Source organism: Cryptotermes secundus, unplaced genomic scaffold (assembly GCF_002891405.2).
Source record: "Cryptotermes secundus unplaced genomic scaffold, Csec_1.0 scaffold80, whole genome shotgun sequence".
NCBI lineage: Eukaryota > Metazoa > Arthropoda > Insecta > Blattodea > Kalotermitidae > Cryptotermes > Cryptotermes secundus.
In genome coordinates, this window is record NW_019732856.1 from 1,111,150 (window position 1) to 1,134,088 (window position 22,939).

At 37.0% G+C, this 22,939-nt stretch overlaps 1 protein-coding gene across 1 annotated transcript in view; it reads left to right on the forward strand.

The window, feature by feature from the left end:
• LOC111867726 overlaps positions 1-22,939 on the forward strand; it is a gene marked incomplete at its 5' end in the record, with an annotated part of 591,832 nt that overhangs the window by 346,973 nt on the left and 221,920 nt on the right. Inside the window, 3 exon segments of the mRNA XM_033752792.1 lie at positions 580-913; positions 11,861-12,059; positions 13,876-14,065. Coding sequence (XP_033608683.1) covers positions 580-913; positions 11,861-12,059; positions 13,876-14,065 — 723 coding nt within the window.

Consider the following 22,939-nt stretch of genomic DNA (forward strand, 5'->3'; position numbering starts at 1 on the left):
CCTGTCCGGGGAGCGTCAGCGTTTTGAGAATGACAGAGAGGCGGAGGTGGTTGTCACACAGTGGTTCCAATCCCAGGCGCAGACTTCTACGACACAGATATTCAAAAGTTGGTCCCACGGTATGACAGATGTCTCAATTCCGGTGGCGATTATGTTGAAAAATAGCTGAACACTTGCTGTGTCTGTTGCAATAAATATTTCCATGAAATTATGTTTGGTTTCTGTAAACGGCCCCAGGGAAACTTACTTGTGGACGAGCCTCATACATGAAACCCTCTCCACCATCAAATGCCTAGAGTAAGAATATGTGGAGCTATGCCTCCACTTTCATGACATGGTGGCTAATTAAACATAGGGACAGTTACTCCTTTGTCTTAACACAAAATAACACATCTGTAATATATTATGTACTATACCAGTTTTATGATATTAATTCCTTTTTTGCTGAAGTATACCTGCTCTCAGAATTCAGCATTAGCCATTGTTCAGTATTGCTTTGTAAATTACATTAGTCACAATGTTTTTAATATGGAGGAAAGTTTATTCTATTTATGTATATTTATATGTGTGTCTTTGTAGTCGCCACTGCCACGTGGCTATCCGCCACCCTCTTCAGCCATGTTATTTGATGATGATCCGGGCATCATGTCTGAGGTAGAAACGAGCTCAACAGGTTTTCGCAGAGGTGGAAAACAACGCAGTTCACTGCCTGTTGTCCGCACACCATCTAAAACATTGGAACGACCGCTGGGTAAGACCTCTGGAGCTGGTGTCCCCATCGGTGTTGGTCCCATGCTCAGGATCTCGCCACACCCCTCTGCCATGGCAACTCACCATCACCAGATGGTGCAACTCCTCAATCACCACCATGGTCTCTCTAACAAGCATTCATCTGCGACTGCGACAAGCGGCGGTAGGGGCACCTCTCTCCTACCTTCTTGTAGTTCGCTCGCTCTTGTGTACTAGTCTGCCACAGTTCTTATTGTTGCCTGATAGTAATGGTGATAGATTTGCTGACACTCAATTTTTTTTTTCTGTTTTGTATATGCATGGTTGGTGGTATAGGGCCACTCTCAACACATTGTTTAGAGAGATGTCAGAGGAATGGACATCAGGTTCAGACAGCTGAAGATTGCAGATTATAGAATATTCTTAGGAAGTATTAGATGCTTGGATATGCATGGAAATCTGTGGTATATAATGGAATTTACTTCAAATCATGTTAAAAAGTATTTAATCTAATCTTTGACATATAAATATCCAGATAAACATACAAGTAAAATATAATGTTATTTTGTTATTAATATTTCCATGTATTCATTCTTCTGGTGGACCATATAATCCAGGTGCTCTTGGAATAAGGAACTGAACTGGAGTCTTGTTAACTTATGTTTGATCCCTAATCAGGATACCTTTCTTTCTGTACAGAAAAAAAAAACACCTCCCCTGAAGCTGAAACCTGGGGAATATAGGGAGATTTTGATGCCTGCATTACTATAATTTGGAGCTGATTCTAGGCTGTAACCCCTCTGCAGACATGACCTTGACATTGACTTATTGTTGGGAGTTGCAGAATATCGCTTATGAGTGCATGTACCTAAGGGAGGTTTGCTGGAAAGTTAATAGGACCATAACTGGAAGAATCCACCATAAGCAGTGTTCATAGAGACAGAGAGGTCTCTTGTTTATACAGATGTAATGTTGTGCATATTTATTTCATGGATAGTTTCTGATCCCTATACTGTAATGGAAGCTTTCATTTAGTTTGCTCTACTGAATCCATCTTAGAAGTAGAGAGCCAGGTTTATTCCTTGGCTGAAGTGATGTTACATGCTTGTTTCACCAGATTGTTGATACTTCAGTTTTGCATACTGAGGTCATATTTATTTATTTCTAAGTTATTTTAACATAGGCATATCGACTGCAAAGGTTATGTATGAGGATGTTTACTTACAATGAATTGAAAATGAGGAGGAAGGAAGCAGGCATGACTTCTTAAAACACTGTCATTGTAGGTGCCTGGGAAGACTATAGGGAACCATAAAATAATTAAGTTAACCCCATCACTGCTATATTCAACTGTATTTGACTTCAGTTCACATCAAGAAATAATTTTTTTTCCTTTCACTGTGTCATTTCACTTCATTTAATGTGCTGTAAAAACGCGTTTTGTTGCATTTTAATATTTTTTACATAAAAGTTGTGTTGTTTTGGGAAATTGGTGAGATAATAATATGCAACAAGAAGGGTTAGTGATGACGTTTCTGTCGGATTGGATTGAACTTTATTCTGCATTATATGGAATGGTGTAGAAACACAATCGTGATTATGGAAAAAAGTTTACTTTTAAAATTTGGAAACTTTTTTTCTTACAAGTTTTGTACGTCTAACACATTTTACACACACACATACAGGTATGTACATACGAAACTTCTGGGATGCGATGCCATCATTAACAGCATCACATTCCAGAAGACTAATGTTCATAGTTACTGCCACTTTCTACTTACTTTGCCTTGTCATTAACTGAGTAATCACGACTAAAATATCATGATAGTACAGGCTCTGCTTCACATACTCACAATCCAGTCATAATATCAAACATTGAAAAAGTGAAAAAACAAATGCAGCTTTCAAGATGCTTCTGTAAATAAAGATATTCATGAAAATAACGACGTCCGATGGCAGAAACTGTATGACCGTCATATCCACCTACTGACATCATTAATATTATGTGCAATCAGTGTATGCAGCAGTTTATTGGCACACTTTGTATAACGTCAACATAATTAGAATGTTATTGAATGTAGAGAAATGTCCATAATTAACTAAGACATTATTATTTTCATATTTGAGTGGATTATTTATATCAAAATTACTTTTTCACATACATCCAACATATTTTTCTTTTCTTTAAATTTAACAACTCCCATTAGCATACTAATATAAAACACTAGTTTACAATAAGGTTACCCAAGAGAAGAGTGTTGTTATGTTAAGGTTCATTCAATGTCCCCTTTCACCACTTTGAAAAAAATTGTTGAAAAATCAGTATGCAGCATCATGCGATAGACAGTGTACAGAGCATGTAACAAAGAAAGGTTTATCAGTACTGTGTATAATTAATGTGAAAATTCCTTTGTAATATAAATATGTAAAGTCTGAACTAGGTTACAAGACCAGCCAACAAAACCTAAGAAGTATGAACATCCAGTAATCCCAAAACTAACGAGAGTCTTGCTGCTGACAGTTACTCTATGCATTGTAGCATTGTTTTAATTGACTTGACGATCAGCCTTGTAGATACTTAGATTTCAGAGTGCCTTGAGGCTCCAGTTCTTATTTAACATATTTTATTTATATATTAGTGGCAATTAAAGTAATTATCTGTAGTGTGTTTGCGCTTGAACTTTTTTTTGTGGTAGTGACCTACATTTGCCACAGTTAGAATACAGCTTAGAACAATGGCAACTTAAAATCTCATGCAGATACACCAGCCTCACAGAGTGAACTTAAAGTGAAACTTTAATATGATCATAAGGAAACATGTAGTTCTCCTTGGTAACTGTGGTCTCCAAAAGGAGTTAGTCAGATTCGGTTCTGTTGTGTTATAGGAAAGAAAGTAATGCATTCATACAATATATTTTGGCCATTAGAAAATTTTCTCTCTGAAGAACCTTCAATTTCAAATAATGTGAAATAACGTGTGATTTCTGAAGTAGTTATTGGCATTGTGACATTGTATCATTATTATTTGATTCCTTACTTAATTTATGTCTTCCTTTCTTTAGCTCAGTTTCCTGTAGTTGCATGCTTTGAAATACTGTCATATTGCACTTCACACTCCACTGTGTATGTTTTTCCTCCCTTATAGGTCTTTGTTATTTAATTTAATTTTTTCATACCTTAGTATCTCTGCTTGTGTATTGATTTTATATTAGTTTCTGTAAAGTGCCCCTACCGTTCGCCCGCCCGCCAAGTTTAAAATTGAAGCACCTATGTCAGAATATTGGAAATGTTCACAGTTTTTGCTAATGACCATGGTTGATATGGTTTTGTGCTTGATAAGGGGTGGTGATGTGTAATGGCTGACATGTTTTGTGCCATACTATGTGATTGCAACCAGTGTGAAAATTGAATTTTGACATGTAAGAGGCAATAATTTTCTTCAGTATTTTTGTTGGTGAACTGAAATAGGATTTCCATAGCAGTCATATAAAACCCATAAGAACACATTCTACCTATTACACAGTTTGAGGATAAAGTGAAATTGAAAAATTTTACAGTGATTTGAAAAAATTTATGGTCAGTATATTCTGGAATCATTTATGCCCTTTTTCCTTGTTATAATTGATGTGCTTGTTATGATCCATATTGTTGGACCGTATTCTGGACCAATACTGCATAGGGACTAAGATCTTGGTTTTACAAATATGGCTACCTGATCATCAGTAGTGAGAGATGCAGCCTCTTTCTGATATTTTCAAATTCGAGACCTTTGATCGTGTTATTGACAACAAGAAAGGGACCTATCATTCTTTAAAATCTTGAATAATAAGTGTTATAATAGTGTGGTATAATATGTATGAAGGAAACAGAATGAGTACACCTAAAGTGACACATAATAGGTACAAATAACAGAGGATCTCACTTCCCACAAGAGAAGTATTTCTTTGACCAGCCATGTTGGTCTTAGGCAACTCGCAGTTTGTCCTCATAGATTCTTATTCACTAATTGTACCTCCAATTTATTCTAGTTAAAATGTGAAATCTGTGTTTGATCTTAGGTAGGGATAGTTGGTTGAGTACTTGATAAATGCACACATTAATTTTGAATTACATTTCTTAAGCAGTGATGAATGCTGTGAGCATTTCTGTATCTCTGGCTTTGATATCACTGTCAGTGAATGCCTAGTAGTTTGCTACAAATATTATATACACATGCTTAAAACGTAGTTTGATACCGTTATGTACGAAAGTTAAAATAAAATCAGATTTCTGATGGTTCTATATGGCTGTCACAATATAACTTTTTGACATTTTAATTAGAACAAGTACTGCCTTAAACTATGAAATTAATAGTTTGAAATAAGAATGGCTGCATTCTACTATCCTTAAATATACACAGATCCACAGGAAGCTGTTGATAATTGTTGTTATGAGACTCAGCTCTTTTACTTTCTTCTAAGTTGCTATGAAATTATTGGGGTAAGATGAACATTACTTTGAATGGTGAATATTGTATATAATAGCTATTTTATATTATGAAAGATCTAGTTATATGCCAATTCACTATTAATCATAAACATCAGAATTTGATGTTTTCACATATCCTTGCATTGTCAGTTACTTTCACTCAAGAAGATTGTAATTCTTTATAGGTCCGAAGTGACTGTGTATCTCTTACCTTAATATCAGTCATCTGGTATTTTACTCATAAAGAAAAGTTATGGGTTTCATTTGTTTTCCAAACATAAGTGACTAATGGTAGTAATATAGGTGCTGTTTACATGCTTATTAAGTTTACTGGTCTCTAACACAGTTGCAAAGGACACATCTGATGAACCTTGTTAAATTCAAGTTCTGGCGTGTTGTTATGATCTCTGTATTGTAACTGAATATTGAACTGTAGGAAGGAATGGAAAGGGTTTGGTGGAGCTGTTGATGTGCGTTAGATTGGCGGATCTGATAGTAATTCCTACACACTTATTCACGAAATTCGTGAAAGGGTGTGAGAAAAATTAGCTGGATGGTTGACTGTATTGTGGAATGTTACAAAAGGAACAATTTCTTAGTTCCAGCTAAATTAGAAGGCAGAAATATTCTTTAGAGTTGTGGATGTCCTGACACAGAGGCAGCTACATTTATGCCAGTGCAAAATGGATTTGTGAATTTGAATCCTAAGCGTTTGTGCATTAAAATTACTTAGGGCATATTATATTAAAGACCTAGAACTTACATTTTTCTTGTGAGTGCCCCTGCCAAGGTTACTTAAACTTTTAAATTTCTTCAGAACACAGTCTGGTAATTTGTTTGGTCCATAGACCCATTTTAATGCTTACAGAATGGCTTGAATTTACTGTTTTCAAGTATAATTTTTAGTTAGACTTGAAAGGATTCTGATGATGGTGTATACTGTACTTATTTTGGCTTGTTTTGGACTTCATCCATCGTCTGGTATGTAAAAGACGTTTCAGAGACTGGATCTGTCTCTGTCTTCAGCTGGGTAGGGAAGGATAAACCTACTCAGTTGGGCCTGTTAGAAAGAGCTAGCCTCAATCACTGTACCTCCAGTGAGTAGGTTTATCCTTCCCCACCCACCTGAAGGTGGAGACAGATCCAGTCTCCGAAACGTCGTGGTCTTTTGTCTTTTACATACCAGATGATGGATGAAGTCCAAAACAAGCCAAAATAAGTATAATTTTTAGTGGTAACAATTTTAGAGTAATGTCAGGTACTTGGGACAAAACAAGCTATTTCAGCATTACATATTATACGTGATATAAAATGGGAGAGCTTTTGGTATGTTTGTGTATGTGATTGTCATCTAACTATTGCAAGATTTAATAATTGACGTTCTTGGATGATGTACCTGTTGCACTGCCTCACCTTGATGACAAGGTTGCCACATTTCTCACTCAACCATATTTCAAAATTTCTTTACTTTCTGAATTATATAAATGTTTATTACCTTTCCAGTGTCTTCTCTTTGCACTTTTTCTCAGTGTACCCTTGTAGCCACAGTGTCTTCTAAGTGAAATATGTGGATCTGTGAAAACGTTTTTTAGTGCAGGTACAATGAGGTTTTTATTTTATATCAAGCATAAAACTTCCAATAATGACAAGGCGTATACAAAGGAAACAAGCACATCATCTTTTGAATTGTAGGGAATGTTTCCATTATTTTTTTAAAATCTTTTCACCCATTCTTTAGGATGTAATATATGCCATGGTAAATATACTAATTAATTAATTCCATGGATTAGAATCCTTCTTGGTAAGCTAGTAGTCACTCAGCTACCCAAAGAATGGTTTTGTTTAATGAAATCTGAAGGTTCATTGCCGTGTTCACATGAGCAGACATGGTAAATAGAAATAACAGGAAAATTGATACAGAGACTGACGAATGTGTACCATAAATAAGAAGTGGTTACATTAGGTTTTGTTAGGTAAGTTATCTGCGGTATGACATCTTGTTGTCAGTAGGTTGATTGGAGATTTTATATTGTTTTGGTTATGCACATTCACCAATTTATGTGCACCTCCTCTGAAAATGCACATGTACTATTATCTATTGATAGAGTATTAAGATTTTAGGTACTGTATGTAGAATTCTTATATCTCCTGTAAGCTGTTATACTACAGAATACTGAAATGATAGATCCACAAAGAGAGTCTGATAGTTAGGAGGCTAGAAGAAATTATTTAGGGAGCAAATATGTTATCTTTTCCATGTACTCTAGATGTTTGTATTTGATATTGTTCTATTATTTTAACTTGTGTTGATAAATGCTGTTCCTGGCTGGAGTTTGTGCACTGTGTTAACTGGATATGTTGTTTACAAGTTAAATAGCATGCTGGCTGCAATTCACTGATTATGTTCAGTTTGAATAAACTGTAATTTTCAGCAGAGGAATTCTTGAATGACAACAAAGAAATGTATTTTTAGCTGAGATGACTTTTATTTTTTAAATAGATTGTCATTTCAGTGAATAATTATGCAGTAAAGTACCGTATTTACGCATGTATAGGCCGCACATTTTTTGCCAAAAATTCAAGAGGAAAACTGGGGTGCGGCTTATATTCGAAATATTCGAAATCACACTTCATTTAAAAAAAATTATATTCATCATTTAAAAAAAATTATATTCATAATTGGTAATACAGGGTGTAATACTCCTGAAATAATATTCCAAGAAAATTATTTTTTCTATAATTTCTGTCTGAAAATTGTGCGGCGGCCTATACACGCACGCGGCCTATACATGCGTAAATACGGTATGTATCTTCTTGAGTTGTCATAATTTGTATTATATCATTGTATAATGAGGTATTCCTAAGAATGCAGTTCCTTCTTCACATAAAGTGGGAGCCCTTATATGCTAGTGTGATCCAAAAGTTACTCGAGGCTTTGTATTTTAGAAATATTTTCTTGTGCCAAATTCAGTGGTTTTTCAAAGACATAAATATCCTGGATGTAGTCGTACTAGCAATAGCATTGATGGAAGGCAGTATAATTTTATAATATTTTGACAAGAAACATTTTTTAGAATAGTAATAACAGTGAAACATAAAAATAATACGCCTCTTCTCGAATTTTATGAGGATTTTTTATTTTGCTTGTTAAAATGTGAAAGTACAACCAATCATTGTGATCCACAAAAAAATAAAATGAAGTAAAATTATTCCTTGTCAAATCTTATCAGACTCTTAAAACAGAGAAAGTTTGATACATGCTTTTTAAGCAAATAGGTTCAATATGCTCATATGAACTGCTACAAATTATGGGAGGTAGAAACCAATAAATTCTGTGGTGCACCAAATTTACTTCTGTTTGGCAGCACGTGATATTTGAAGACATCATATGACATAAATCAATCTCACATGTAAGACCATCATGGAAATACATCTGCCTGTGGCTGTATTGCCAGCATGCAGCAAAAGACATTGTTTATGTCAGAATCATCGTCTGAAACTTCTCCGGGAACCCCTTTTGTGTGTCTGTGTGTGTGCACGCGCTTACTTGCTCGCTTGACCGTGAGCAAGTGAGGGAGTGAGTGAGGCATACCTCTACTGTTTTGGCCTCAGACTGCTTATTTATGTTAATCATCAGGCACTGATTTCATGTTGGAAAACATTCATTTCAGCAGCTTCCTAAAAATTGGTATTCTCTTCTCCCTCTTTTGATGTTTACATTTTTATAGAGATCGTTTAACAACGAAGACGCTCCATTCCAAAACTGCTCCTCTGCAATTTCTTCCTAGTTTTCCTTTCATTTTGTATGACATGTTCCCTAATGCCTTGTATCCACTTTTGTTTCTGCCTTCTCTTGGGCGTTTTCTTTCATTTTCATGTTCAAAACCTTCTTTGGTTTTCTCCTTATTCAGTTCTTCAGATGTGCTTCAGCCATCTTATTTTGGTATTTTTTAATTTATATTTCAATATATTTATCTTTAATTTCCCTCTAGTATTTCTGTTTCTTATTCCCGTCCTCCTAATTTCTTCTTCTGTACTTGTTAGAAATATCATCTCAGCTGCTGTTAGTGTGCCAGTATCTGCATTTGACCATGCCTGTGTTTCTGCTCCATATATCTAAATGGCTTTGTAGTAAGTTCTGAATAAACACATGATTCATATCTTTGACATAAAATCTTTACATATTGTAACAATCCTATGAAATTTTACTTCTAAAGTACTTTCATTCAGCTCCCATATAATGATGTCATGTTGTAATGCATGTTTTTTCTTATATTACACTAGCTTGTCCTTCTGTTATTCTTTTTCTTATTTCAATCATTACCATATTGAACACCAGTGAGGATAACATTCTTGTCTAACCCCTCTGGAACTTTGAAATTATCACAATACTTTTGTCATCTATGACCATGCAGTTTCCATATTTGTTATAAATGTTCTTTATTATCTCGTATAGTGCTTTGGAAACATTTGCTGTCTGTAATGGTTTCCAAGTTCCCAGTCTGTTTATATTGACTTTAGTATCCTCTGTATTTCAGTTATTTCTTTTGCTGATTTGTATTATTGTAAGTACATTATCTTGTAGGATATTTGCATTTATGTTTTGAACAGTATCCTCTTTTTTCACCATTATGAATTATATTTGCACCTCTCTGTTCATATTTGAAATAGTTTCTGAAACACAAGGGCTGTGATACCATTGTTTAAACAGTGTGGGAGGTCTAGGAATTCCATATACTGTTTACTGATGCTTCATGTTTGACAGGGTTACAGTGAGTTGCAGGTTTATGATGTTAAGATGGGAGTAGCCAGAGAAATTAATTTCTTTTTACCAAATCATAGCATTTCAGAGTTTAGGCTTTCACAGTGGCTAATTGTTGATATTAATTCAGCTCGTGGGTGTTTACATTGTGTGGATATGGTCACTTTTGTCGATGTTTTGGAGGTATATGTTATTTCAATCTCCATGGTAGCATGTACCATCAAAATGTCTGCAGCACTGCCCACATGCCATAATCACCCAGGAGCTGAATTATTATCAAATCTCAGCATACCAAAATCTGTGACCATTAAGTCAGGAATTATTAATTCTTGTGAAAAATGTCCAGGATTTTAGAACTCAGTAGTGGTTACTTACATGTTGTCTGAACATAATGTGATCTGTTTTTCTTTGTGTCCATGATATATAAACTGCTGCATAATTGTTTTGTAGCCAGCAATGTTCTTAAGTGTGTGACAACATAAGAGAAACAAGCACAGTACCACAATATACTCTGATAGGTGAAACAGATATTGAAAGCTAAATTTTGTATAGCTGTGAGTAAAGTGCATAATAAGAGCTGTATTTTCTAGTGATTTGAAGGGAATAATAGTTCTAGAATGGATGGTGAGTTGTTTGAAACCAGAAAGAATTTACAGCTGTATGTGCTGTGGTTTTATATAATGAGAATGCATAGAGTGCACATGTAAGAAGATAGTATCCATTATGGAACAGTTTTAAAAATACAGAATGATACTGGAGTCTTTTAATACGGTTTCTTATGATACATTTCTTGGGTTGGAAGGCATGAAATTGTGAAAACAAAGATCTAAACAGATGTTTGTATAATCATAGTTTTAGGTTTTGCGGGTTTAATCATGTTTTCTTCTTTTCAACTGTCTTTTGCCACTTTTTTCTCTCTCCTTTTTTTTTAAGTAGGCAAATTGATAAAGGTGAGGGCCAGTAGCCATGACCACAGAACTAATACATTCCTGCTCATAGACTGAATTTGTTTAAAGGGGCCTTATATTCTGCATGTAACAACTTGCCCTTTGTGCAAACAGCACTTTCTGAGCAAGCCACAGAATGAGGGCTAAAATATTAGCAAAACCTAAAGAAGAAAGTGAAGTAGTATCTGGTTGACATAAAATATTTATGTATTTAAACATTAGTTAATGATAATGCCATATCAGAAGATTAGAGGGGATGTTGATATTTTGTCTGAGGTATGTACAGGTATAATCCATGTAAGTTTCAGTGAAGTATCTTAATGAAGGGTACTTCCAAATTGACAGTGTTTTCACTTCTTATATCACCATCTCACATACAGCTTAAAATCGTGAAATTCACTTTGAATTTTAAATCACTGGCACACTACATGTTTGAACCAATATGGTCATCATAAGGTGCTTTCAAATTAATGTTGGAAGCTGCTGCGCTTCTGTCAGTGTATACAATTCCAAATTTTACCCTCCTTCATCGTAACAGCAGCACACAACACAGAGGAGGAATCACCCAGCACTTGCAAATGTACAACACATGAGAGCATAAAAGATGATAAAATTCGGCATTGTATTATACCTTGACAGAAGTGCAGCAGTTTCCAATCTCAGTTTTGAAGCCCCTGATGATAACCATATCGGTTGAAACATGTGGTGTGCCAGTAATTTTAAGATGACAAAATAAGACATGAAAACAAGTGACATGCAACAGAATGCTGCAGTGCAGAATCGAAGACAGTGATTTCATTATTAGTGGCAGCAATATAATGTTATTTGTTTTGACTGAAGGTTTTTCATATGATTCAGTTACATTGTGTGTCAGTTACAGTTGGTAATATTTGTGGCTTAGGGGTGTGCGAGGGAGGGAGCGTGACATGGTGTGTTTGGTTGCAATGCTGCGCAGGGTTGGTATTCCTCCAGTACCGCAACGAGACGAAGCGTGCACTGTTGCCCAATGAGATCACTTCAATCGACACAGTCAAGGCACTGTTTGTTCGATCATTTCCCAAGCAGCTCACCATGGAGTACCTGGACTCACCCCATGTCAAGATTTACATTCATGATTCCTCCAAGGACATGTTCTATGAGCTTGAAGATCTTAGGTTTGTATATCATTAGCTTCTACTCATATTAGCTCTGTGCTAGCTCATTCTTAATTATTTTATCAAAATCTGCTTTCTGACACATAAGTGATGTATTTATAAACAGTTTCTATGTCTTTTTAACATTCTGTCTTTTCTTTATCACATATTTATCATCATGTTTATGGTCAAAGTGTTTACCATAACAATTATCATTAGCAGTTGCTGTCCAGCTTCCCATGTAAAAAGTGACAGCCAGTGACAGTCAGTGCATACCTTATTCTTAATAATTAACTAAATAAGTTCATATCACTTGGAGTTAATTGATTACATTTCTAATGACAGATTTTGGAAATCCCTTCCAGCCTGTGACAGTTGTCCCCTAAAATATGGCCCATGTTGTAATAGAATCTGGTCACAGTATGTAGCTGTACAGAGTCAGTGTGCCAAATGAAGAAATAGGTAACACAACATCATGTTTGTTTCCTGGAGAACTGGAAACCTTCCTGATTGTAACAGATCTATCCCCATCAGGAGTTGTTGAACAGCCTGTGGCACAGATGGAAGGTGCAGAATGGCTGAAACCTCAAGTAGGAACTGTGCCAAATCTGTGAGCTGAATTTTAATTTCATATGCAGTATTACATTTTACTAACTGTTTAAGAATGAGTGAGTTATATGCAAGAAACATATTATTGTAATACAGTCATGTGAATAAGAAGGCAAAGCAATATCACTTACAAATTTGGGTGTGAGAACAGTGGGTCCTTAATATCAGGGAAGGAGAAAAGAATGCAGAGTATTTATCTGTCACATTCTTTGTCAATGAAAATACCAAACATAAATTCTAAATTTTCATAGTAAATATTTTGGAAATAAATCTTGAGTCTTTGTGTAACTTGTTTTAGGTAATGTCAAAATTATACTGTTAGATATTTATTTCATGCTCATGTCAGTACATTTTTAAGGCATTTACATATAGCTGTACTGTACAAAGTCAAGAATTTTGTAAGATATCCCAGTTTTGCACTTCTTTCATTTCAAACACTGTAATTATTTGATTTTATTCAGTCTGTTTTCATAAAGTTATGAAATGAAAGTGTCTCAATCTGATGAAACTAAAACATCCAGACACAAATGAGTAAATCTTATATTGCAAGTGTGGAAAAGTCCACAAGAAAAAAAGTATTTTATTTACAAAGGAAATAATAGGGCTCTGATTTCAGTGAACGTGTCAGGAATTTACTAAGTTTTATGCAATATGTAATGGAACTTCTGTAATATATTGTTGTCTAGGACATTTCTCATATTGTTTCACCATCACCAGCAGTTTTCTTCAGAAGATTGTTCAGTATTGTCAGCAGAGGCTTGGTTATTACATTCAAATCTGTGGTTGGAAGTTTATAGTATGGTGTAAGATTTTGCACTTACTTTTCATCTTCTGTTACACTTGGTTCTCACAATCCTGTTTGATAGAGAAAAACATAAGAAATATCGGTGTTGCAATGTGTGTGTTAAGAAATTTTGCATCAGAAAGTTCCTTGAGCAAAATGGTTGTGTTTCTGTAGGAGTATGAAAAATTTCCATTGAGATCTAAATGTAGTGAGACCCATTTAATTATGAACCATGACTTCTGCTGTGCTGCAGGCAGACATTTCCACTCTTCTGACATACCACAACACTCAACATCTTTGTCCTGGCATCCCTTATTCATGCTCTTCCAGTGGGATGGCTTTGTTATTCCTTCATTGTTTGCTTGCACTGAACACTTCAAGTTATATTTTAGTGTTTATAGTGCCAGTTGTGTTAGAATGATTTGGAACTTAATTTGTTTCCAGATCGCACCTCCGTGACATTCGTGATCGCTCAGTCCTAAGGTTGTTTGAATCTACAGACATGAATGGTGGTGTGCTGCCTGGGGCAGGTGTTGGAGTCATGGCCCCACCCATGTGGGACCAGGATCAGACATATTGGAGTGAGCCTGAGTTTGACTCCGAGTATCAGCACCAGCACATCCACAAAACAAAGGTAGGGATCTGCTGTGCCGTCCTCACGAAGCTGCTATAGATAAATATGTTGCCATACTAGTTTTTTTTTGTTGGGTGATGAGCTGGGCATCTAAAATTGAAGATTTATTTTCGCTGTATTAGTAGAATAAGAGATAATGTCAGCCTCTAACAGTTCAGAATCTTTAAACAAACATGGTTCAAATTATATAGGCTGACAAAGTTTGGGTTGAGCTGGAAACTTGGTGGATCACTCTTATAAACTTGCCTTTCAAGCATTGTGTGAGTAAATTTGCTTACGTCTGCGTAACAGAACTGCAATATGGAGAGGCCAGTGTGGTGATGCTAACAAGGATAAATTCCTAATGTTATATTTTAGCGTCCTGTTGCACTGATTTAAGTCCATGATTTATTTAAACCGTCTTGCAGTGCATACACTTATCTATCTCCTTCTCTCACTCGCACTACATGTTTCGGCATAAAAATGCCATCTTCAGGTGCTTACTCAATCCACGCCAAACTAGTTCATTGCATGCCTTGTCCTCACATTAAAATAACTAAAATATATATGTATCATATACATTGACAAGTGTCAAACGTTAAAAAAACACACATACATACCCAGCAGGCCCAACAGTATAACACACGCAGTCACAGGAGCAAGACACAACAAAAGCACAACACACAGACACACGATAGTGAAGGAGTGCTCCAACAGAGGAGGATGGGCGTGACTGGCGTAGTGAGGCGCGACGTAGTGATGAGGAATCCTGAACAGTTTTAATATTTTTAACATTTGACACTTGTCAGTCTATATGATAGATTTATATTTTAGTTATTTTAATGTGAGGACAAGGCATGCAATGAACTAATTTGGTGNGGAAACTTGGTGGATCACTCTTATAAACTTGCCTTTCAAGCATTGTGTGAGTAAATTTGCTTACGTCTGCGTAACAGAACTGCAATATGGAGAGGCCAGTGTGGTGATGCTAACAAGGATAAATTCCTAATGTTATATTTTAGCGTCCTGTTGCACTGATTTAAGTCCATGATTTATTTAAACCGTCTTGCAGTGCATACACTTATCTATCTCCTTCTCTCACTCGCACTACATGTTTCGGCATAAAAATGCCATCTTCAGGTGCTTACTCAATCCACGCCAAACTAGTTCATTGCATGCCTTGTCCTCACATTAAAATAACTAAAATATATATGTATCATATACATTGACAAGTGTCAAACGTTAAAAAAACACACATACATACCCAGCAGGCCCAACAGTATAACACACGCAGTCACAGGAGCAAGACACAACAAAAGCACAACACACAGACACACGATAGTGAAGGAGTGCTCCAACAGAGGAGGATGGGCGTGACTGGCGTAGTGAGGCGCGACGTAGTGATGAGGAATCCTGAACAGTTTTAATATTTTTAACATTTGACACTTGTCAGTCTATATGATAGATTTATATTTTAGTTATTTTAATGTGAGGACAAGGCATGCAATGAACTAATTTGGTGTGGATTGAGTAAGCACCTGAAGATGGCACTTTTATGCCGAAACATGTAGTGCGAGTGAGAGAAGGAGATAGATAAGTGTATGCACTGCAAGACGGTTTAAATAAATCAAGGATAAATTCATTAGTGTGTAATATGCTGCCTATAAGTAAGTAAACCACAGGGCAAATTGTCCCCAGGCAAGCAAGAGGATGTGGTTAGTGAGTAGTCAGAATCCTGTGTCTGACATTCCTTCAATTAATGTCATGGTCCGATCTCACTGTTGTCGTCGCTGCATCCCCCCCCCACATTACTCCCCTTTTCTATACATCTCCATATGTTGAAGGGCACAAGGAAATAACTGAACTTTATTCAGATTACTGCACCATGTACTTAGACTGTCTGAACCATGATTAATGAGCATTTTACTGCCATCGTTACACAGTCCATATTTTGGATTGGGCATAAATACCAAATATTTTACAAGCAAACTGCTATAACTGCTTAGTGCATTTTTATGAAGTTTGATCTTGTGAAGTATACTAAAAATCTGTTCACTAATTTCAGGTGTTGTTTGCATGAAGACTTGTTTTAAAACATATTTCACAGGTATCTTACAAAATGCTCATTATTGTGAAAATATGTCAAGAAAATCTTTCAAAATTGATTAAATACATATTTTATGTCAAGTTTGTTTCTATAAAATTTAAGGTTTTTGAGAAATTTAAATATACACAAAAGACCGAACTGAAATTGAGATTATACAAGGTGTGGCAATAAAGAAACCGGATTCATGCTCTAACCCTTTATTAAAAAAAAATCAGACAGTCGAAATGTTATCCCCTTCAATGTAGTCCCCTCCTCGATCCCTACACCGCTCCATGCGAATTTTCCACTGTTGGAAGCAGTGCTGCAGGTCATCTTGTGTTATGCTCTTCAAGAGTTGCGTCGCTTTTGCTTTCACTGCATCCACGGACTCGAACCTGGTCCCTTTCAGCGCAGACTTGATTTTTGGGAAGAGAAAAAAGTCGCACGGTGCTAGGTCCGGAGAATACGGTGGATGTTCCATCACTGGAATGTTGTTTTTTGCCAAATACCTCTTCACAGATAGCGCGTTGTNAGCTCAGAAACACGATCCGCTTCTAACAATGGTCGCGGCCAGACTAACCGATGCACGTGAATGAAACTTTGTGTGACGGTAGAGGGAAGTCCAAGGGTCAATGCCCTACCCTCCTCTTCGTCAATGACGTGGCCGGAAATGAGTCATAAAAGTAATCCGGGTTCTTTATTGCCACACCTTTTATATATGATATGTCAGAGGTTGCTAGCATTTTCATATGTTCTTTGCATTGAGCTACCGTTGTGATATGTTTGCACAAAGAGCATTATGTGAATGTGGAATGGGAAGGTTGTATCTGTCTCTCCTTGCCTGTATTCACGTGTTTTGTCTCCAAAACTGCAGAAAATATTTTGATGGAAGTTAGTATTGGAAGTGTAGGTATACTCCTGTAATACAGGCATACTCATAAGTTAAAAGAAGACTCCATTAGTTATCTCAAAAACTCTAAGTTCTAAAAGAAACCAGTCTGTGACATAAAATACAAATTCCAGTTAGATATATTTCAGACATTGCTGGATGGTGTATATTTGAAGAAGTGCAGGAGAATTGAATTATGACTGTGAAGTTTGGTATATGCTAAATAATATGATTAGCTTTGCATTATAAAATTCTCATCTTTACACTTTTGTTATACATTTGTTGTTAAAACACATTGTAAATTTCTTGTGTTACTGTTTTTGGTGGTTACCATATTCATTTTGGCACCTGTTATGTCTCATACCATTTGTCTTTGACTTTTTTGCCATATGTGTTCATGTGTGCCTGCATGTCATGTTTTTTTTATTGCTAGTGGAGTGGGACTAAGTCCCTTGTACTGCGGCCACTTCTGGCCTATTGTACCAGCCCCAGATGATAGGTGAGGGTGATTGTGGAGCAATTGGTGGAATGAAGATTGGCAAGGGAAACTGAAGTGCTCAGATAAAACCTGCCCCAGTGCCACTTTGTAAACCACAAATTCCACTTGACCAGACCCGGGATCGAACCCGGGCCACCGTAGTGAGAAGCCAGTGACTAACCGCTTGAGCTATGGCGCGGCCTGCATGTCGTGTTACTGTCAGCTGTACATCTAAATGGCTTGTCTTGTTACTATTCAATCATCCCTCATGGACCATTCCCATGTACATTTGATGATTTATCACTCTGCTGACAGATGATGACATATCTCGTATATTGAATGCAGTAATTAATATATTCTGGGTAATGCATTTGAAAGGATTGATCTTCACCGGGATTGCTTCCATTTGAGCAAGATGAATAATATTCTATGGAGGGAAAGGGGTTAACATTTTGCCATAATGTTACTTATACCTGTCACAGACCAGAGTGTGCTTTCTCGTAAATGGTCATTATATATGTGCATGTGTGTGTGTGTGCGCATGTGGACACGCGATGATGATTCAGTGTTTTATTTCTACTTGCTATCTTAGCAGCTCTAGGAGACAATTACAGAGTTTGTACTATCACACAAATAGGATGTAGAAGAAAACAGTACATGTTGGACATATGCATATGCATATGTATAAGATATTCTGCTGCATGATAGGTGCACTTCAGGCATAATTTCATAACAGCAATGAATTAAATGAAATACAGTACAAAACACCACATACAGGAAATAAAGAAATCTGCCCACATGTCTCTGATTGACCAACTGATTAGTCAACCCAGCTTGGACATCTCTCCCATCTGGACTCCCATTATCACAGCAGAAGTCAAAATACTACAGCTCTGTCCAGTGTAGATTGATTGGGAAGATATGTATATCTTGTGTTGGTACCGTACGGAGAATTTGTCTTTCCATTGATGACTTCTGTCTTGATAATTCTCTGGTGCAAGGCCTCATACATTTAGATTTTTTAATATTTTAATGTTTTATCTTAGCTCTCGCAGATGGTTTGTGATGTGCTTTTTGTCTTGTATACACTGTCTTCGTGTTGGCACAGGTGTCCAAAGATAGGGACTAGCTCTGTCGATTGGGCCCAACTGAGTAGGTTTTGCCTGAAGACAGAGACAGAACCCAATCTTCGAAACGTTGTGTTTTGAAATATAAACAGGGCGGTGTTTTAGTTTTACTAACAGTTATGGTGCAGAAAGCAGAAGGACATTTATTACATAAGAATGAAGTATGAAAGATGCCAGAGTCTCTTATGTTTTGGACTGGAACTCTGCCACTGGGATGGCATAGTCGGTATAGTGACCGGCTATGGGCTGGATGAGCAAGGGGTCAGAGTTAGAGTGCCAGTAAGGTCAAGAATTTTCTCTTGTCCATGTTGTGCAGACTGGCTCTCGGGTCCACCGAACATCCTAGCCTATGGGTACCAAGGGCTCTTTCCCTGGGGTAAAGCGGCCAGGGCGTGAAGCTGACCACTCCCCCATATGCTTTCATGGTGTAGTGCTTAATTAGTTAAGCTTATGGACAACTTTGCTTTTTACTGTTTCTCTGCCACTGACAGATTCTGAAGTGAAGGTTAGATAAGAAAACCATTACAGAGGTTTGTTATGTATAATGCCTAAAAATAATATAGTCTCTTGAAAAATGTGTGCAGTTTTAAGTTATCAGAAACATAATTATAAATTTATTCATTATGATTTTTTTAAATAATCTGTTATTACGGTAAAAATATTTTGTACATGTTCTAATTTGTTGGAGTCGATGCTGGTTAGAGAATTCAGAAAACAGGGACATGTGGTCTGACAATAAAGTTCACCAACTCATTGCGGTAAAAGTGCTACATACCTCATTGCTTAGTATCACTACGGTCACATTCAAAGTACTCCCCTTGGGAAGCCAGCGCCTAGTCCACCCTTCAAAACAATTTTGGTAGTGGTTTTCTGGAATGGCGTTCAGAGCTGCTGTTATATTACTCCTGATGTCATCAAAATACCTTCCTTTCAGTATTTCCTTTATCTTTGGGAACAGAAAATAGTAGTTGGGGGCTATATCTGGTGAATAGGGAGGGTGTTCCAGCCCAGTTCTTTGCTTACTAGCTAAACTCTCCCTCACAGACAGTGTCATGTGAGTAGGGCCTTTGGGACCATTTTTGCACACACCTTCCTCATGTAAACATCTTCAGGTAAGATTTTCCTAAGCATTACTCTGTCAGTGTTCGCTTGCTCTACTGAACTCATGAGTCAGGTGATGATTTTCACGCATAGTTTGACAAACTTTTGCAATGTTTTCTTCAGTTCTCCTCATTGATAGCTGTCCTGATCTCTCTTTCTCTACTCTGAGAAAAACGTGTCACCCACTGGTAAACTACTGTTTTCTTCATAGTATTATCCCCGTAAGCTTGCACTAACATCTCTCTGATTTCGCTTCCATTGCCAAGTTTAACACATTTAATGTTCATTCATTGCTCGAATTCAAGCTACAACACTCTGACGACAGCGCACCAAAACACATTCAGACAATAATAGACACTACTCAGAAAGAGACTGCCATAGATCAACAACAACACAACTGTGAAATTCTGATATGCCAATGTCATAAAACCATACTGAGGTTTCTGTCCCCTGCTGCCACGGTAAGCATACAGTGGCGAGTTCATGAACTTTATTGTCAGACTTCGTATTCAATTTTCTTTCTAACCAGGATGTTGTAAACATCAGCCATTTGTCTAATGAAGAAAATGAGAAAGTTAATAGTCCATATTATGCCTGACATTTTTATGGTGTGAGAAAATGAATCATCAGTATGCTGATGGAAATGCATCTTAGGCTGGGGCCACATGTGCGCACGAAGTACGTCCATTGCAATGAACATACTTTATGACGGACGTTGCTGAGGACACCACACAGTTGCGGAATGTGGTGCATAGATTTTATCTCCAGTGGAGCCAGTAGAAAGCATAGCATTCGCCTCTGTTGTTTATTTCCACGACATTCGTTACAATGGATGCATTTTGTGCACTCATGTGGCCCCAGCCTAAGAGTCACAAAAAATACCAAGGTCTTTAATACAATCTATATGGAGAATGCTGGAATTCTGAAATATATAGTTAGAAAAATTGTGGAAAGAACAATGGTGACAGTGATGGCAACAACTGAGCATTATTTCTGTCTGAGGTTATACGAGGACCTGAATTTTTTATTTCAGCAGCATGTTTTAACACTGTAGAAGCATGAAGTGATTGTGTATACTCTTGGACAGTACATCCGTACTGTAACTGAGCTGAACTATGAACTATGCTTGAGGAAAACATTACAGAGGGGGGGGGGAACATGAAGGGAATAATGGAAATAGCTGTTTTAGTGAGTATAATTCATTTTAACCATTTCTGAATAACTGGTTTGTAATGCTGACATTTCACACAATAGTAACAAATATCAAGGTGGGTATTCTGATTTGTACCTGGATATTACCTGACTAAGGACTGTTCCATTGCTACTGTCTTAATATGAGGAAATTCTTTGCCATAAAGCTGCCACATAGGTGTAACGACAGTACTGATATTATAATCTGTGCAGCTGGATTTTTCTTTTTCTTTCTTTCTTTCTTTCTTTCTTTCGTTCGTTCGTTCGTTCGTTCGTTCGTTCGTTCGTTCGTTCGTTCGTTNCGTTCGTTCCGTTCCGTTCGTTCCGTTCCGTTCGTTCCGTTCCGTTCGTTCCGTTCGTTCCGTTCCGTTCGTTCCGTCCGTTCCGTCCGTTCCGTCCGTTCCGTTCGTTAAAGGTTGATCATGGATGTTACATAGTGTGAAATACATAAATGTGATGAAGATATACTTCAGCAGTAAAGCGTGAGATGAAGGCATTTGACTCAGACTATTTTAAAGTTCTCTCATATCGTTTATGTCAAAGAACAGAAAAACAAATTGTCAGTCCCCCATTTGAGTTCTGAATGGAACTATTCTAAACAAAAAACAGGGATGGTATCACTACGCTTGTGATTCTTGATGCCTGATACTGTTGGAAGGTGAGGTTAGGTATTTGGTGGTGTTTTTGTCCACTTCTGCCATGCATAATACCATGTGTACTCTAGTTGTCTTTGATATTCACGTGCTGTGAACATTTGTTCATAACTTCAGTACACACAGGATGCAGTATGTGGATCTTTGCTTTGATTTTCTGTGTAAACCTAGGGCAGAACTGTCTTTTGATTGGTCTGGCCGGAGTGCTGTAATTGTATACAAGTTATGTTTGCATTGTGAAAGCACCTGAATTCCTGAAATGCAAAGGAAGATTAAACAAGATTATAATTCTCCTTCTGAGTTTGATTTCATGGCAGCTTATTACAGCTGGAGTGAATGTCATTGATTCACTTTTTGCAGTGCCTTTGGTTTGACTGTTGATTTCTTAGAGATCATAGCTGTCTAAAGATTTGGCATGTATAATACGTTGTCATGGGTTGTAATATATCATACTCATGAAAATTCTCATTGTTTAGTTCCTTGCCCCCCCCCAAGCGAGTCAATGCAAGCTTGCGTGTAAGAACATATTTATATTTTGTAGGATTTGAGGTTCTTGCAATGGTGGTTTTTGAAGAATTCTGTCTTCTGAGATATAGCACCGTGTAGTCCATTGAAAATCAATTGATGTTCCAGAGGAACATGTTGCCTCCATCATCAAGGCCAAAGAAAAAGCCAAGGAAGAAACTGACTGTTTCTGATAATGTAACCCAAAGGCTCAACACTGACACTAAAGCCTTTACATTGGACTTGATTCTGAGTTCTTTGGGGCTGTTCACTTCTTTGGAACACTTTTTCCTGTTTTAATATAGGCCCCTGTTTATCTCAGTGCCTCAAGTGATCGTACCAAAGGAGTTTTTTATGCATATTTTGTTTCCGTTGATTTAACTTTGCTCACAACTGTGTGAGACCCGTTCATTTCTTATTTTGTGATGTCCTCTAACCCTTCATTTACTTAACTATCTCAGGTCCAGATATTACTCTTAGCAGTTTGTTTTCAAGTGTTTGCAATTCATGTTCTTCCCAAGTTCCACACCAAAGTCCATGGCCCAAGTTTAATGAGTTTATGAATGCTGGCAGACAACTTGCAAAATCCCATCCCACATACATGTTTCTGTGTGTTCTGTTGTTCTTTTTCCCTCTGTCTCTGATATGCCCCCTCCTCCCTCTAGATATTGATCAAACAAGTGTAGCTAGTAAATAAAGAGGAAGTAACCAAAAGCATTTATCAAGAGCAGTTTCACTTTTGAATGTTATATCACATGTTGGAGGGCTGGCTCTCCCATGAGTTGCTTCTATTTTTGTGATTCCCAGTTGTACTTAGTTATTTCCCACCTCTTAATTGGCTTCTGCAGTAATGTTTCATCAAATGG